At 43.7% G+C, this 19,204-nt stretch overlaps 1 protein-coding gene across 1 annotated transcript in view; it reads right to left on the reverse strand.

Moving 5' to 3' along the window:
* Nucleotides 1-18,831: 18,831 nt before the first annotated feature.
* ptprda (protein tyrosine phosphatase receptor type Da) overlaps nucleotides 18,832-19,204 on the reverse strand; it is a gene marked incomplete at its 5' end in the record, with an annotated part of 79,991 nt that continues 79,618 nt past the window's right edge. Inside the window, 1 exon segment of the mRNA XM_038987396.1 lies at nucleotides 18,832-18,939. Within this exon segment, the coding sequence (XP_038843324.1) occupies nucleotides 18,871-18,939 (69 nt within the window).

The following is a 19,204-nucleotide window of genomic DNA, read 5'->3' on the forward strand; positions in this document are numbered from 1 at the left end:
AGAGAGCCTTGACTGGGGTTAGAACCTCCAACCGTGCTCCAGAGCCTTGACTGGGGTTAGAACCTACAACCGTGCTGCAGAGCCTTGACTGGGGTTAGAACCTCCAACCATGCTGCAGAGAGCCTTGACTGGGGTTAGAACCTCCAACCATGCTGCAGAGCCTTGACTGGGGTTAGAACTTCCAACCATGCTGCAGAGCCTTGACTGGGGTTAGAACCTCCAACCGTGCTCCAGAGAGCCTTGCTCAGGGTTGGAGCCTACAACTCCTTTCTTATGGAGCACTCCCAGACAGAGATGCCAGAGTCCTGAGGCTGTCACTCACTCTCAAGCTAGGTTCAAGTCTTGAGCTTGTCTTTTTTGGTCCCTCCTCATTTCTTCTTGACAAATGTAGTCAGAGATCTGATCCAGGTGTAAAGGAGCTGTTGGCTTTGTGTTATGGTTCTTGCCCCTGAAGTGTAGGGTTGCCGGGACAGGGTTGATCAGAGTGGTTCCAGCTCTCACATATCAGAATTAGATATTTCTCAAATTTTAAAAGTGTTTTAGGTTAACGTTAACCTTTACATAAAACATTCAGAGTTAATGCCTAAGTTCAGCCAATAACTCTGAATGGTAAGGGTTAATGTTTGTGATTAGGTTTAAAACAAAAAATATCAAAAACGACTTTATATTGCTGGTTTCAAACTTGAAACTTTTGGAATCAGAGGCAGATGAAACCTACTTGAAGGTAACAGCACTCACTGCTGCCCCTAGTGGCCGGGTTCCATGTCATCTCCCGACGTCCTCAGACATGGATGGACATGGAATACGGACTTGTATCACAGTTGGCCTGGCTGTGCAGTGACACTGACAGGGATGGAAGTGTTCAGTTTCCTCTACTGAACCACTGCTGTACTCGGGAGGAACATCTATGGGAAAAAGCTCAGTATTTTAATAGGCTAAAATTGTTCCGGAACCCCACGATTGACCACTCACGCTTATCGCTCCCTTCCAGACAGTTTACGTGTGACAGCCAATCCCAGCAGCCTTGGCTGGCTCTGCAGCACAGTCCTACGTGTGACAGCCAATCCCAGCAGCCTTGGCTGGCTCTGCAGCAGAATCCTACGTGTGACAGCCAATCCCAGCAGCCTTGGCTGGCTCTGCAGCAGAATCCTACGTGTGACAGCCAATCCCAGCAGCCTTGGCTGGCTCTGCAGCAGAGTCCTACGTGTGACAGCCAATCCCAGCAGCCTTGGCTGGCTCTGCAGCACAGTCCTATGTGTGACAGCCAATCCCAGCAGCCTTGGCTGGCTCTGCAGCAGAATCCTACGTGTGACAGCCAATCCCAGCAGCCTTGGCTGGCTCTGCAGCAGAGTCCTACGTGTGACAGCCAATCCCAGCAGCCTTGGCTGGCTCTGCAGCACAGTCCTATGTGTGACAGCCAATCCCAGCAGCCTTGGCTGGCTCTGCAGCAGAGACAACCCATGATAGAGAGACAGAACTGGGTTCAAACCTACATCCCTGTGCTTTGGTTGATGAGATCCTTACGCCAGAGCCATGGACTTCTTCACTCTCATTACACTTCCTTTTGTAATTTTTTGACATCGACATTCACAGAAAAGTCTACTAAAGCAGAAGAGATGGGGTTTTGAACTCATAACCTCTTGGATGGAAGGCAACTTCTAAACCTGGATGTTGCCCCCCATAGAATTAGGAATTACAATACTAGAATGGACATGAACCTGCTTATGATGGGTTAGACATAGAATTAGGAATTACAATACTAGAATGAACATGAACCTGCTTATGATGGGATAGACATAGAATTAGGAATTACAATACTAGAATGGACATGAACCTTCTTATGATGGGTTAGACATAGAATTAGGAATTACAATACTAGAATGGACATGAACCTTCTTATGATGGGTTAGACATAGAATTAGGAATTACAATACTAGAATGGACATGAACCTTCTTATGATGGGTTAGACATAGAATTAGGAATTACAATACTAGAATGGACATGAACCTTCTTATGATGGGATAAAGGGCAGCCATGTTGGTCAGGGAGTTGGTCAACCATGCTTTATCAGTGCTGTTTATAAAGACATGGTGTAAAATAATGAATTTTAAAGAATGTATCTGCACTATATTTCTTAGATAGCTAGCCAGACAGTTTAAGAGGAATGATTCCATATATTTTTTAATTAACTGCCAATATGCCAACATTCCATTCAAACAATGCAGTTAATTCACAGCCAAACACTGGGATGAAATCAGTTGATATGACTTAGACAAGTTGTAAATGCAACAAGGACTGATTGTATCATAATAGCACACTAGGCTTTCCAGTCAAAAATGTGAACATTTATGGTCTGTTTACATATTTTAGAGTCTATAAAGAAAATGTATATAAAACCCTTATAAACTGTATTTACGATTTATATAACTATTTTAGGTTGACAATTTTATATTATTTAAGAAAAAGAATAACTCATGATCTACATCAATCCTTTAGATGGACCACAACAAATATCAAATACTTACAATGTTTAATAAGTGACAACCAGGGTTGGGTAGGTTACTTTCTAAATGTAATCCGTTACTAGTTACCTGTCCAAAATTGTAATCAGTAACTTAACTTTTGGATTACCCAAACTCAATAACGTAATCTGATTACATTCAGTTACTTTTAGATTACTTTTCCCCTTAAGAGGCATTAGAAGAAGATAAAAATGTATGTTACCAATTGAACGACGTCGATTGCAGGATAAATCAATGTTAAAGTTTACATAGCGTTACATTGTACTTTATGGGTTGGTTATGTAGGCTTCTTCTAACTAACCCATCGCTTTCTACTACATACAATAATACTATTAAATTATATCTTCACATTAAAAACCAAAGTCTATCAGAATTACAGTCGATCCAATACATGTTATACCCCTTGATCTTCAAGAACAGGACTTTGACATATGGAAGTAAATAGTTTTATCTGAGCATGACCCCAAAACGAAGGACTTATTAGCCAGCCCTACTTTTTTGTTTATGATATTTATTGTCATGGTGGACTGATTGGCCTGGAGAAGCTGAGGGATGGGCCTGGAGAAATGTAACCAGGACTGACCATCCATGATATCAAAAGTATTGTTTTAACCATGTTATGAGGCTATACAGTGTTTGTTTACATTTACAATGTTAACAGACATTGGAGAAAAAACAAGCTTATGTTTTGGGTTATAATTCATTGTGTCACAATTCCAGTGAGTCAGAAGTTTACATACACTAAGTTGACTGTGCCTTTAAACAGCTTGGAAAATTCCATGATGATGTTATGGCTTTAGAAGCTTCTGATAGGCTAATTGACATCATTTGAGTCAATTGGAGGTGTACCTGTGGATGTATTTCAAGGCTTACCTTCAAACTCAGTGCCTCTTTGCTTGACATCATGGGAAAATCAAAAGAAATCAGCCAAGACCTCAGAAAGAGAATTGTAGACCTCCACAAGTCTAGTTCATCCTTGGGAGCAATTTCCAAATGCCTGAAGGTACCACGTTCATCTGTACAAACAATAGTACGCAAGTATTAACACCATGGGACCACGCAGCCATCATACCGCTCAGGAAGGAGACGCGTTCTGTCTCCTAGAGATGGACGTACTTTGGTGCAAATCAATCCCAGAACAACAGCAAAGAACCTTGTGAAGATTCTGGAGGAAACAGGTACAAAAGTATCTATATCCACAGTAAAACGAGTCCTATATCGACATAACCTGAAAGGCCGCTCAGCAAGGAAGAAGCCACTGCTCCAAAACCACCATAAGAAAGCCAGACTACGGTTTGCAACTGCACATGGGGACAAAGATCGTGCTTTTTGGAGTAATGTTCTCTGGTCTCTGAAGAAAACCATCCCAACAGTGAAGCACGGTGGTGGCAGCATCATGTTGTGGGGGGGCTTTGCTGCAGGAGGGACTGGTGCACTTCACAAAATAGATGGCATCATGAGGATGGAAAATGATGTCAATATATTGAAGCAACATCTCAAGACATCAGTGGTCGCAAATGGGTTTTCCAAATGGACAATGACCCCAAGCATGCTTCCAAAGTTGTGGCAAAATGGCTTAAGGACAACAAAGTCACGGTATTGGAGTGGCCATCACAAAACCCTGACCTCAATCACATAGAAAATGCGTGGACAGAACTGAAAAAGCATGTGCGAGCAAGGAGGCCTACAAACCTGACTCAGTTACACCAGCGCTGTCAGGAGGAATGGGCCACAATTCACCCAACTTATGGGTATATTTATATTTCACATTCTTAAAATAAAGTGGTGATCCTAACTGACCTGAAACAGGGAATTTTTACTAGGATTACATGTCAGGAATTGTGAAAAACTGAGTTTAAATGTATTTGGCTGAGGTGTATGTAAACTTCCGAATTCAACTGTATATATATATATAATATCATTTATAAATCCAAAAATGCATGTAACAACTACATAGTACCCTTTTAAGTCAATCAAAAGTGTGAGATTGAGCACGTGACCATTAGATGTATTTATTTTATCAGCATGAATTAGATTGAGCCATAAAAGCCCCCACTTTTATTCCATAGGCTGGGATCCGCACTATGCAGCTGTTGCAAGAGCGCATTTGCCCACTGTCTGTCCACTGGTTTCAAAAACAATGATTGATAGGGAGTTTAAACTTCTTGAATTCAACCATTATTGGGTTTAAATACACATTGAGATTTGTGAACAGCCATCCACAACAACCACAATCTGTAAGACGCAAATAGCTACATGAGAGCAGCAGTGTGATTCACATCAATGCGCTTTGTACATATCAATAATAAGTGATATCCGTATCGCCGTAGACTACGCCACTGCTGTCATCCTTACCTCCAAGCGTGTATTCACGTTGTATAATCTTTGGATGCCAACAGCAGTCACACCATTGGAAGATACAGCCTGGACTGTAGCCTACAAAAGCCTATTTCTGCTCTTTTCCAGCGATTGATCAAACACATTTGGTGTGTCATCATGGCAGTCTCTGACTTGCGGTCAAACTCGCTCAAGTGGTACAAACTTAAATTTGCGCCTTTTTTTCCACTGAGAAAACAGAAGTGTCAACAATTTTTTTTTTCGCAAACATTCTTTCTGAATTTAAAAGTAATCCTCAAAGTGATCATCTAGTTTTGCAAATGTATCTGTAATCTGATTACAATATTTTTTGCTGGTAATGTAACGGATGTTTACATTACATGTAATCCGTTTCTCCCCAACCCTGGTGACAACCTATATATAAAGATAACTTTATCCCATAACTTAACAATATGAAAGCAGATCTGATTAAATGGAACAATCTTCCCATAAATCTTACACGTAGAAAAAACCTCTTCAGAATGGTATGGTTGCGAAAGTTTAAATTGTTTTCTCTCGGTAATACCAATTACCCCACCGAAGACATTCTTTAAAAAAAAGTATACTCCGTCTTTATATGTGCTAATAAAACTCATAGAACAATAAGGTCATTTTTACATCTTCCTAAATCTGCGTGTAATTTTTAACCTTCCAGACTTGTTATTGTATCAATTTGCCACCCAGGGCTTTTACAGTTAAATGCGCTAAAGCGGAACAATAATCACATGTTGAAGATGCGCATACTCAACCCTACAGAACGTTTCTGTTTTCAAAGGATACAACTTAGAACATTAACGTCATAGTTAAGAACACTACAACAATATGGAAGACAATGAAACATTCTACAAGAACCTCCCTAAAAACATCGCCCTATGGAACAATCCTTGGATAGCTTTTCGGGAATTCACCGATACATTTGTCCTTAATACTACTGGCACAGAAACCGTAAATTACTTGGTAATAGGAAATACATGAATTTCCAAGACAGAATTAAAAAGCAATTTTGGACTGACCAATGGTAGTTATTTACTAATACATGCAATTTAAAAGTTTCATATCAAGAAATGTCGGATTTGAAATATTTTGTACGTCACAGCAATCGTGTCAGAATCGTATTTTATTAATAAAAGGATTATCATATGATAGGTAAAACATAGAAAACCTTGCAGACAGCATATCCAACTGACAATCTCTTAGTAAAAAATATTAACTATTACAACCAAAACTTAAAAATAACTGATATTGGCACAAGGTGGAGGGAATGCTGGAACATAACTAGCGGAATTACAGTTAACGAAAATGTATGTTTAATCCAGTATAAACGAATGTATAGAATTTATTACATGAGACAAAATTACCAAATTCTACAGCACAACGACAGAGTCATCTGTAAACGAACAATGACTCTATAATCCATTCCTTCTGGGAACGTTCTAAAGTTCTAAAGTTATGGGCGGCGGTAGAAAGTTGCCTGTCAGAAATATCACAATGTACATTTTACTTGGAATCCGTTTGTCTGCATATTTCAAGACATGGTATATGTGTGAGATACCTGTTGGACGATAACGTTATTTTAAAATGACTGATGAGAAAAGTAACTTAAAAAACGGTAAATCAACCAATCCTCCATCTTTAATACAATGGAAAGGTCAATTGCTTCAATTTGGTGCAGTTTGAGGCCATGTGGCTGAGTGATGCTGGCGCTGGATATGAGGGTGACCAGGTGGGTCTGGGCAGGCAGGGGCGGACCTAGTGATTTGGAGGCCCCAGGCAAAGGCCAGTCTAAGGCCCCCGCTCCTCTGCAGTGCACATAAAAAAAAATTTAAAAAGTGTTTTATAGTAAATGTCATTTAACTGTAAAAATGTATTACCATTTCATGTGTCACGAACACAACCAGTCATGATGATGTTTTCATCTTGTGTCAAACGAATCATGACAAAAAGTAAGTTGTAAGTTGCGCCGGTGTAAATCAGGGATGGAGAGCCGGTGTAAATCAGGGATGGAGAGCCGGTGTAAATCAGGGATGGAGAGCCGGTGTAAATCAGGGATGGAGAGCCGGTGTTCATCCAAAATAATTCCAATATCCGAACACTGCACCGTGCACCCGCCAATTTTCCTTCAATTCGCCAGTGGCTGAAAGATATTTCACCGGGAGAAAGCACCCGAGCCGGCGAAACAGCCTCTGTCTTACTCTATGTAGCCCATGTCCTGTCCGGACAACAACAAAAAAGCGTATGACATACCATATGTTGCCACGGCGGCAAGATGCCATATTATTTTGGGATAGACAGCTTCAGATAGATGGGCTACACCTACATGTCCTCTGTCTCCATGACGATGGCAGTTTTCTCAGCAGCACTTGTCTTTTTTACTAAATAATAGTTAAATTAGGGATGGAGAGGCGGTGTAAATCAGTGATGCCTCCCAGATTAGTGTTATAGGCGCAACAGTGCTTGACAACCTTTATTTAAATAGGCAGGTCAGTTAAGAACAAATTCTTATTTGCAATGATGGCTGGATTTCAGCCTGGATTTGAACCAGGGACTGTAGTGACACCTCTAGCACTGAGATGCAGTGCCTTAGACCACTGCGCCACTCGGGAGCTCATGTTGACATATGTTGATTTTGCATATAGAGCACACTTCTGACAAAACTACAAGTTTCCTCCCCATTTTTCTTCCATTTTCTGCAATGTTGCAAACTAGCATACATAGGGAGGCGACATGATTCTAGAGGTGTGGCAATGCAAGACTACTACTAAGTTAATATATGGAATTCTTTCAATGCAAGGATCCTTTTGCTATTTGATTCAGAGTTTTAGGACCCCTGTAGGTAACATTTTTGTTTTGTTTTAACTGAATAAATTTAAATGTATTGAATAACAGATTCTTACATGGAAAAACCGATAGTCAAAATGTTTATCAAGAGGAAGTATGTTTTGAAGTGTCTGTTCTACGTCTGAAAGATATAAAAAAGCTACCTGTATAAACATGACCCGTTTACCTTTGACCTGGAAATGCCCTATTCACTTCCATTCATTTTTCAGCCCAGTACCAGGTTGTCTTCAGACGAGTCCTGCAAAAATGGAGAACACCATCGTGTTCGTGAGAGTCTCATCTTTCCATAGAGGGGTCATATAAATTTGTAGACCAAACCGTTCTGTTTAAAGACGTTTTTTGTTGTGAGAAGACCGATTTTTGAGATGTCTCCTGGTCTGACAAACACCGCTGTAGCTCTGCCACCTCCCACCGCAGATGCGGAAGGCCGACATCGACAGATGAGGTGGATTGAGACGCAGCGCATGTAAAAAAACAGATATCTGACCCATTTTGATGGGGAATGTTTTCATTGATTTATTATGCCTCGAGCGGAGCATGGGTGGGTCTCAAGTGGAGATTTTTTTTAAGTATAATTTTTAAAAATATACTTTTTTTTACGTCCAGCGCCTGAGGCCCCTAATGGTAAATCCGCCAGTGTCTGTATGTTGTTGTTTTGTATTGTTAAACACATATAATAATAATAATAATAATAATATTATACCATTTCTGATATAACTGCATAAGTAAACAGTAGAGGATTATGCCTATACTGCCATTCATTCCAATTAGACTGGTTTAGATTTCTCCCTGACCAATATGGCTGACATTTTCACCCCATTCTGGAACGTCGAGGGTTTATGACATAGCCTCTCTAGTAATTGAATTGACTAAATGTGTAGAATAGCATGAGATTAGCTATACAAATGAAAAATGTTCTCTTTGCGCCATTGGCAAAATTTGTGGAGTTGTAGGAAGTTAGCCGTTTCCTGGGAAAATAAATGGATTAAAACAATCTATGTTGGGGGGCTGGAGAGGGGGGGGGCTTTTTCAGACCTTGCGGGGGGCCCTGTGAATCTGTGGTACGCCCCTGTCACCAACTTCTTCACACGCTTTACACTTTCTACACTGCTCTTCTTATTTTGACATCGAACCCACAACCTCTCTCATATCACAGCCAATTCTTCTGGTCTGTGTGACAATGATAGTTGTTGAAGCCCACAACCTCTCTCATATCACAGCCAATTCTTCTGGTCTATGTGACAATGATAATTGTTGAAACCCACAACCTCGTGGTTACGAGACATCTGCTCTAACATCCAGAGCAGTCAACTTCACTGCACATCACAGCAGCTGTCTATTTCAATTGGAGAATTGTGAAAAATACTGCAGGTGGTAACTAATAAACAAACATTCTGTCATGAACAAAGAAACATGCTGGTACATTCTCTCTCTCTCTCTTTCTCGTAGTCCTCTCTAACAGTCATACATCATACTAACCTCTAACACAAGTAGAAGCACCAAAATTATTTTTTTTCACTTGAGTTTATTTGTAACAAAAAAACTTGTGTCGACAAAGAACAGAATTTCATACAGACCTCTTTTTTCCCCCCCAGTGTCGCCGCAGGGAACTGAAGAAAAATTACAAAGCACTTGTTTCACTCAAAACAGAAAACCATTTACATGTACAGGTTGTTCGGAGGTAATTTGATTATTTCCTTTTAACACGCCATATTCTGTTTAAAAAAAAAATTTTTTTGTTTAATAAACTCCAGTTGTATTCATCTACATGATACATTTGGGGGGAAAATAACAATTTAGTTATTCATTTATGTGATAGTTTATATTTTTATTTTGTGGTAGCATGACCAGAGGGTGACATATTACACATAAGTGACCGTGATAGAAACTTTCATTAAAATCTGTTTTATTTATTTAATAGTTATTTATTTGTAGATTTTATTCTTCGTGTTCTGTGTTATTTACATATACACAATGTAGTAAGCATCTAGAGTTGATCTTGACTGACAAACACAAGTTCAAGTAACATAGTTTGGGGGAGTGATATCAGAATCGGACATCATTTCAAAATACTGTATCTGGGCTTGATTGAGCTTGCCTGGAGCAACGGAACCAATAGAACAGTCGCAAAAAAAAAAAAACACAAACCCCGCCCATCTGGCACTCCAGGCAGGCTAGAGCAAACGCTTGAAGTATTTGAACCCGTGTCTGAACAGAATCAACAAGGTGGTAGTAGTATAGTAGTAGTGCATAGTACAAAGAGAGAAAGTGCTAAATCTTCCCATCAAGGTGTTTGCCAAGGGACCGTCTCAAAAGTCCTGGAAGGCTACCAATACCATGCATATAAAAAGACAACCGTTTACGTCCCAAAATGGCTCCCTTATTACCCTATATAGTGCACTACTTTTGACCTGTGCCTATGGGTAGTAGTGCACTATAAAGGGGATAGGGTGTCGTTTTTGGGACGCACACGACGATCCGTGTCACTGTAAGATGTACAGCGAGGTGGTGGACAATACAAAGTTGTGAAGAATGAATGAGCCAGATCCAAAACGATGCTTTTTCCTGTGTCGTACATAGAGGACAGTGTAGAGAGTAACAATAAGAACCGGAGCTTTGTCACATGACCAACGACAGCCGGGGGGAAAACGGACAACGGAATTCTAATTAACACAGGATTCGTCTGAAAGGGCACCCTAGTCCCATATGTAGAATATACTGCGACAGACACAGTCAGACAATAAGTTTTACTGTTTTCTTTAAATAAAAAGGGAGGTTTCAACTGGGAATGGAATGCAAAAAGCACAAACGTGGTGGTTGTGGTGGTGGTGGTGGTTTGACTGGGCCAGAGTTACAACAAAAGACAATGTCAAAGCCATTGTCATGTATCTTTATATAGAAGTGTAGCTGAGTTACTGTGGCTTGTTTGTTTTCTCTCTGTCTGTGTCCAAACCCATAATGGGGTTCTGTTGGAATTGGCAACTTTCACAGGAGTCAAATTGAAGTCTCGAGGGGAATACAAGAATACGTACCAAGCGCCATGAAGAAAAAAAACGAAACAACGTGACATTTTGGAACAAAAGAATGTCACTGACTCAGTCAAGCTTGACGGACTTGACAGATTGTCAGGACTCAATACCCCAAAAACACTACGCCTATGTCCAAAATGGCACCCTATTCCCTATATAGTGCACTACTTTTGACCAGAGCCCTATGACCCCTGGTCAAAAGTAGTGCACTCTATCAGGAATAGGGTGCCATAAGATGCAGAAAAAACTCTCATCAACATATTTGTGCAGATAACACATTTTAAAATCCCATGCTGAGGTTTATCTCAGGTCCTAGCTGTTGATCATGATGGGGTTTAAACCAAAGACATTACACTAGGTTAGCTGTTGACCATGTTGGGGTTTAAACCAAATACATTATACTAGGTTAGCTGTTGACCATGTTGGGGTTTAAACCAAATACATTACACTAGGTTAGCTGTTGATCATGTTGGGGTTTAAACCAAATACATTATACTAGGTTAGCTGTTGACCATGTTGGGGTTTAAACCAAATACATTACACTAGGTTAGCTGTTGATCATGTTGGGGTTTAAACCAAATACATTATACTAGGTTAGCTGTTGATCATGTTGGGGTTTAAACCAAATACATTATACTAGGTTAGCTGTTGACCACGATGTGGTTTAAACCAAAGACATTACACTAGGTTAGCTGTTGACCATGTTGGGGTTTAAACCAAAGACATTACACTAGGTTAGCTGTTGACCATGTTGGGGTTTAAACCAAATACATTATACTAGGTTAGCTAGCTGTTGACCATGTTGGGGTTTAAACCAAAGACATTACACTAGGTTAGCTGTTGACCATGTTGGGGTTTAAACCAAAGACATTCCACTAGGTTAGCTGTTGACCATGTTGGGGTTTAAACCACATACATTACACTAGGTTAGCTAGCTGTTGACCATGTTGGGGTTTAAACCAAATACATTACACTAGGTTAGCTGTTGACCATGTTGGGGTTTAAACCAAAGACATTCCACTAGGTTAGCTGTTGACCATGTTGGGGTTTAAACCAAAGACATTACACTAGGTTAGCTGTTGACCATGTTGGGGTTTAAACCAAAGACATTACACTAGGTTAGCTGTTGACCATGTTGGGGTTTAAACCAAAGACATTACACTAGGTTAGCTGTTGACCATGTTGGGGTTTAAACCAAATACATTACACTAGGTTAGCTGTTGACCATGTTGGGGTTTAAACCAAAGATATTACACTAGGTTAGCTGTTGACCATGTTGGGGTTTAAACCAAAGACATTACACTAGGTTAGCTGTTGATCATGTTGGGGTTTAAACCAAAGACATTACACTAGGTTAGCTGTTGACCATGTTGGGGTTTAAACCAAAGACATTACACTAGGTTAGCTAGTCGTTGACCATGTTGGGGTTTAAACCAAAGACATTATACTAGGTTAGCTAGCTGTTGACCATGTTGGGGTTTAAACCAAAGACATTACACTAGGTTAGCTAGTCGTTGACCATGTTGGGGTTTAAACCAAAGACATTATACTAGGTTAGCTAGCTGTTGACCATGTTGGGGTTTAAACCAAAGACATTTACTAGGCTGGTCATTTGTTGCCTAGATGAAGGTGAATGAGAGAAGTGGTGAATGAAAAACAGAAAACTCCCCCGTTCCTTAACAACTCTTCCATAAACTCCCACAACATATCATAACATACTAAAAACAACCATAACAACGAAATCCTTTACATTACACACGCAATGGACATTTAACATACATACATACCATAACACACAATTATTACTAACATAACTTAAACGTTTATCAAAATAGGCGAGTATTATAAGGCACTATACAGTCTGAACTTAACAATACTTATTTGATGCTGTTTGGAAATACCACAAGATGTTGCTCATTCATTGCTGTGATACACACAAAAGGATGACATCGTCTACTTGTGCCATGACAAGACAAAAATGTATCTACTTCCTGGGTCAAAGGTCCTTGAAACGGACACGTTTCATTGGGCAGGTGCAATATCAGTCATAATATAACGCCGTGGTGCCTGAACAGATAGGTCCTCGTCAACATTACACACGGCCAAACTTGAGGAGTGAGACACTTGACAGAAATATAATAGTCACACATATACTTATTGCACGAGTACTGAATCAGAGAGAGAACGCGTATATATCTGGGAGCATTCCAGTGAGAAAATTACCTTCACCCATCCCTCCCTCCTTTCCCCCTTCCCTCCCTCCTTTCCCCCCCCTCCCTCATTTCCCCATCCCTCCCTCATTTCCTCCCTCTTTTCCCCCATCCCTCCCTCCTTTCCCCATCCCTCCCTCATTTCCTCCCTCTTTTCCTCCCTCCCTCCTTCCCTCCATCCCTCCTTTCCTCCCCCTCTCTCCTTCCCTACATCCCTCCCTCCTTTCCTACATCCCTCCCTCCTCTCCCCATCCCTCCCTCCTTTCCTACATCCCTTCCTCCTTTCTTCCATCCCTCACCTCCCTCCTTTCCTCCATCCCTCACCTCCCTCCTTTCCTCCATCCCTCACCTCCCTCCTTTCCTCCATCCCTCACCTCCCTCCTTTCCTCCATCCCTCACCTCCCTCCTTTCCTCCATCCCTCACCTCCCTCCTTTCCTCCATCCCTCCCTCCCTCCTTCCCTCCCTCCCTCCCTCCCTCCCTCCCTCCCTCCCTCCCTCCCTCCCTCCCTCTTTTCCTTCCTTGTTGAGAGATCTCTTAGTGAAGCTTATTGGGACAAATACTTTGCTTCTATCTAGCAATTTATGTGCATACATCTGTGTTTCTGTCATAACTGGGCCTTTCTCGTTAGTATGTAATATACACTGGTTAGTATACACTGGAGGACACTGTAGTATACACAGGTTAGTATACACTGTAGTACACTGTAGTATACACTGTTTAGTATCTACAGTAGTACACTGTAGTATACACTGTTTAGTATCTACAGTAGTACACTGTAGTATACACTGTTTAGTATCTACAGTAGTACACTGTAGTATACACTGTTTAGTATCTACAGTAGTACTGTAGTATACACTGTTTAGTATCTACAGTAGTACACTGTAGTATACACCGTTTAGTATCTACAGTAGTACTGTAGTATACACTGTTTAGTATCTACATTAGTACACTGTAGTATACACCGTTTAGTATCTACAGTAGTACACTGTAGTATACACTGTAGTATACACTGGTTAGTATCTACAGTAGTACACTGTAGTATACACTGTTTAGTATCTACAGTAGTACACTGTAGTATACACTGTTTAGTATCTACAGTAGTACTGTAGTATACACTGTTTAGTATCTACATTAGTACACTGTAGTATACACTGTTTAGTATAACCTGTATACATCACTGTCTGGTGGAAAAGTTTAGTGTTTTGATAGCAGCAGAATCATACTTAGCTAGTACTTGGTCATTCAAAATGGCCGCCATGTCAAAATGGCTGCCATGTATTGGCCTAAGTACTGAGGATTAGGGCTAGGAGTTTAGAGTTTCTCCTGGTCAGGTCACATGGTCAGGAAAGGAAATACTCCTAGCCCCACTGATTATGAGATGATGATGATGATGATGATAGAGAGAGAGAGAGAGAGAGAGAGTGCACGAACATGACAGAGGAGTGAGTGACACATCGATAACGGTGTAAAGTCAACTGTAAACCATTTGACTCTGCTTGATTGTACACATTAAAACAGTACCACAGTTTTTTAACAGTAACACAGCTTTAACAACAACAACAAAAACTACAATACTAAAGAAATTCGTTGCAACCTTGTCGCCATCGTAGGACGAGACAAAGGTACAAGTCTGTACAAAAACCCCAAAAGATAGTTACAGATCTATATAGTACTACAAAACGAGATGTTGTTTATACTTTGTGGGGATTTTTAACCACTTTCCCAATTCCTCTTCAATAGAGACACACAGGCAGCTATTCAATCAAACTTGCATTTAGAAATGTTTACACAGTGTCTTCACGTACCCACACTTCTGTGAGCTGGAAGCATCTACCTGTCAGTGGAGTCTACCTGGCCGTGGAGTCTACCTGTCAGTGGAGTCTACCTGTCAGTGGAGTCTACCTGGCCGTGGAGTCTACCTGTCAGTGGAGTCTACCTGGCCGTGGAGTCTACCTGGCAGTGGAGTCTACCTGGCAGTGGAGTCTACCTGGCAGTGGAGTCTGCCTGGCAGTGGAGTCTACCTGGCCGTGGAGTCTGCCTGGCCGTGGAGTCTACCTGGCCGTGGAGTCTACCTGGCCGTGGAGTCTACCTGGCAGTGGAGTCTACCTGGCCGTGGAGTCTACCTGGCCGTGGAGTCTACCTGGCAGTGGAGTCTGCCTGGCAGTGGAGTCTACCTGGCAGTGGAGTCTGCCTGGCAGTGGAGTCTACCTGTCAGTGGAGTCTGCCTGGCCGTGGAGTCTACCTGGCCGTGGAGTCTACCTGGCAGTGGAGTCTACCTGTCAGTGGAGTCTACCTGTCAGTGGAGTCTACCTGGCCGTGGAGTCTACCTGGCCGTGGAGTCTACCTGGCCGTGGAGTCTACCTGGCAGTGGAGTCTACCTGGCCGTGGAGTCTACCTGGCCGTGGAGTCTACCTGGCCGTGGAGTCTACTTGGCAGTGGAGTCTACCTGGCCGTGGAGTCTACCTGGCCGTGGAGTCTACCTGGCAGTGGAGTCTACCTGGCCGTGGAGTTTACCTGGCCGTGGAGTCTACCTGGCCGTGGAGTCTACCTGCCAGTGGAGTCTACCTGGCCTTGGAGTCTACCTGGCCGTGGAGTCTACCTGGCCGTGGAGTCTACCTGGCCGTGGAGTCTACCTGGCCGTGGAGTCTACCTGCCAGTGGAGTCTACCTGGCCGTGGAGTCTACCTAGCAGTGGAGTCTACCTGCCAGTGGAGTCTACCTGGCCTTGGAGTCTACCTAGCAGTGGAGTCTACCTGCCAGTGGAGTCTACCTGTCAGTGGAGTCTACCTGTCAGTGGAGTCTACCTGGCCGTGGAGTCTACCTAGCAGTGGAGTCTACCTGTCAGTGGAGTCTACCTGTCAGTGGAGTCTACCTGGCCGTGGAGTCTACCTGGCCGTGGAGTCTACCTGTCAGTGGAGTCTACCTGTCAGTGGAGTCTACCTGGCCGTGGAGTCTACCTGTCAGTGGAGTCTACCTGTCAGTGGAGTCTACCTGGCCATGGAGTCTACCTGGCCGTGGAGTCTACCTGGCAGTGGAGTCTGCCTGGCAGTGGAGTCTACCTGGCCGTGGAGTCTGCCTGGCCGTGGAGTCTACCTGTCAGTGGAGTCTACCTGGCCGTGGAGTCTACCTGGCAGTGGAGTCTACCTGGCCGTGGAGTCTACCTGGCCGTGGAGTCTACCTGGCAGTGGAGTCTGCCTGGCAGTGGAGTCTACCTGGCAGTGGAGTCTGCCTGGCAGTGGAGTCTACCTGTCAGTGGAGTCTGCCTGGCCGTGGAGTCTACCTGTCAGTGGAGTCTACCTGTCAGTGGAGTCTACCTGGCCGTGGAGTCTACCTGGCCGTGGAGTCTACCTGGCAGTGGAGTCTACCTGGCAGTGGAGTCTACCTGGCCGTGGAGTCTACCTGGCCGTGGAGTCTACCTGGCCGTGGAGTCTACTTGGCAGTGGAGTCTACCTGGCCGTGGAGTCTACCTGGCCGTGGAGTCTACCTGGCAGTGGAGTCTACCTGGCCGTGGAGTTTACCTGGCAGTGGAGTCTACCTGGCCTTGGAGTCTACCTAGCAGTGGAGTCTACCTGGCCGTGGAGTCTACCTGGCCGTGGAGTCTACCTGGCCGTGGAGTCTACCTGCCAGTGGAGTCTACCTGGCCTTGGAGTCTACCTGGCCGTGGAGTCTACCTGGCCGTGGAGTCTACCTGGCCGTGGAGTCTACCTGGCCGTGGAGTCTACCTGCCAGTGGAGTCTACCTGGCCGTGGAGTCTACCTAGCAGTGGAGTCTACCTGCCAGTGGAGTCTACCTGGCCTTGGAGTCTACCTAGCAGTGGAGTCTACCTGCCAGTGGAGTCTACCTGTCAGTGGAGTCTACCTGTCAGTGGAGTCTACCTGGCCGTGGAGTCTACCTAGCAGTGGAGTCTACCTGTCAGTGGAGTCTACCTGTCAGTGGAGTCTACCTGGCCGTGGAGTCTACCTGGCCGTGGAGTCTACCTGCCAGTGGAGTCTACCTGGCCGTGGAGTCTACCTGGCAGTGGAGTCTACCTGGCCGTGGAGTCTACCTGGCCGTGGAGTCTACCTGCCAGTGGAGTCTACCTGCCAGTGGAGTCTACCTGGCCGTGGAGTCTACCTGGCAGTGGAGTCTACCTGGCCGTGGAGTCTACCTGGCAGTGGAGTCTACCTGGCCGTGGAGTCTACCTGGCCGTGGAGTCTACCTGCCAGTGGAGTCTACCTGGCCGTGGAGTCTACCTGGCAGTGGAGTCTACCTGCCAGTGGAGTCTACCTGGCCGTGGAGTCTACCTGGCAGTGGAGTCTACCTGGCAGTGGAGTCTACCTGTCAGTGGAGTCTACCTGGAAGTGGAGTCTACCTGGCAGTGGAGTCTACCTGTCAGTGGAGTCTACCTGGCTGTGGAGTCTACCTGGCTGTGGAGTCTACCTGGCAGTGGAGTCTACCTGGCAGTGGAGTCTACCTGGCCGTGGAGTCTACCTGTCAGTGGAGTCTACCTGTCAGTGGAGTCTACCTGTCAGTGGAGTCTACCTGGTAGTGGAGTCTACCTGTCAGTGGAGTCTACCTGGCCGTGGAGTCTACCTGTCAGTGGAGTCTACCTGTCAGTGGAGTCTACCTGTCAGTGGAGTCTACCTGGCAGTGGAGTCTACCTGGCCGTGGAGTCTACCTGGCCGTGGAGTCTACCTGGCCGTGGAGTCTACCTGGTAGTGGAGTCTACCTGTCAGTGGATTCTACCTGGCCGTGGAGTCTACCTGGCCGTGGATTCTACCTGGCAGTGGAGTCTAGCTGGCCGTGGATTCTACCTGGCAGTGGTAGGTGTTTACATCACCCCTATAACCATTCTGTCATGTCATTTGATCATTTGACCATGGGTAAAATAAACAACTACTGTGTAAATACCGGAATGCGGATTTGATTGAATTGAGCTCATTATTACTTATTACTGTAGAAATATCTTCCTCCTCCTCCTCTTCCTCCTCCTCTCCTTCTTCATTCACCTGAAACAACATTCCGGGCCCAAAGAAAAGTCCTCCTGGTGTCTTTCATCATCCGTGATTCTAAGGTGTCTCGTTTCATTAATACCGTTTGTTCCTTTCAGTTTCAATCCTCAAAATTGGCAATTTTCCACTCCTCAAAAGTCTCTCTGCATCGTCCCCACAATGTCCAATCAATCAATCCGTGACGGAAAACAGAAAGTGGACTTTCTTGATAAAATAACAAAAAATGTCCAAAGTTGTTTTGATGGTGTGTTTGTCATCCTACTGTAGTCTAGTACATATCCAGGTGGGTGTTGCTTGTTCCCCTAACTGTCTTCCTTTGCCATGTAAAGACTTGTTCCACTGTGAATGAAGTGAGTTCCCCTAACTGTCTTCCTTTACCATGTAAAGACTTGTTCCACTGTGAATGACGTGAGTTCCCCTAACCGTCTTCCTTTACCATGTAAAGACTTGTTCCGTTGTGAATGACGTGAGTTCCCCTAACTGTCTTCCTTTACCATGTAAAGACTTGTTCCATTATCAATCCATTGAATCCTCAATCCGTTGTTAAGTAGTGTCAGTATGCGTCCAAAATGACGCCCTATTCCCTATATAGTGCACGAAGTAGTGCACTTCTGACTGAGTAGTGAGTGGGTTTGGGTTGGGTCTGGAGGTATCCCCCGGTCAGACACGCAAATATGGCTCAGTTTAGGTGCTCGTTTTGGGGGCGGAGTGAAGCCCTGCCCTCTGGAGGTGGTGGAGGCCTAATCTCAAATGGCCCCTATTACCTGTGTAGTGCACTAACCAGTAGTGCACTACTTTTGAGTGTACACACTGGGCCAAAGAAGTGAGAATACACTGTGGTCTAAAGTAGTGCACTACACAGGGAGTTAGGGTGTTGTTTGGGACGCGGACAGAGGGAGGTATTATGTTGCATAGTGGTCGAAGCTACCCAGATACTCCAGACCGGCCCGGTAACAGAACTGGTACTGGTCCTGAAACAAACAGATCAACATCAACACACCTGTTACAATCAACAACAACATCATCATCATCATCATCATCATCAACAACAACAACAACACACCTATTACAATCAACAACAACATCATCATCATCATCATCATCATCATCATCATCATCATCAACAACAACAACAACAACATCATCATCAACAACAACATCATCATCATCATCAACAACAACAACAACATCATCATCATCATCATCATCATCATCATCATCATCATCAACAACAAC

The sequence above is a fragment of the Salvelinus namaycush genome, unplaced genomic scaffold, assembly GCF_016432855.1.
Source record: "Salvelinus namaycush isolate Seneca unplaced genomic scaffold, SaNama_1.0 Scaffold715, whole genome shotgun sequence".
Taxonomy (NCBI): Eukaryota; Metazoa; Chordata; class Actinopteri; order Salmoniformes; family Salmonidae; genus Salvelinus; species Salvelinus namaycush.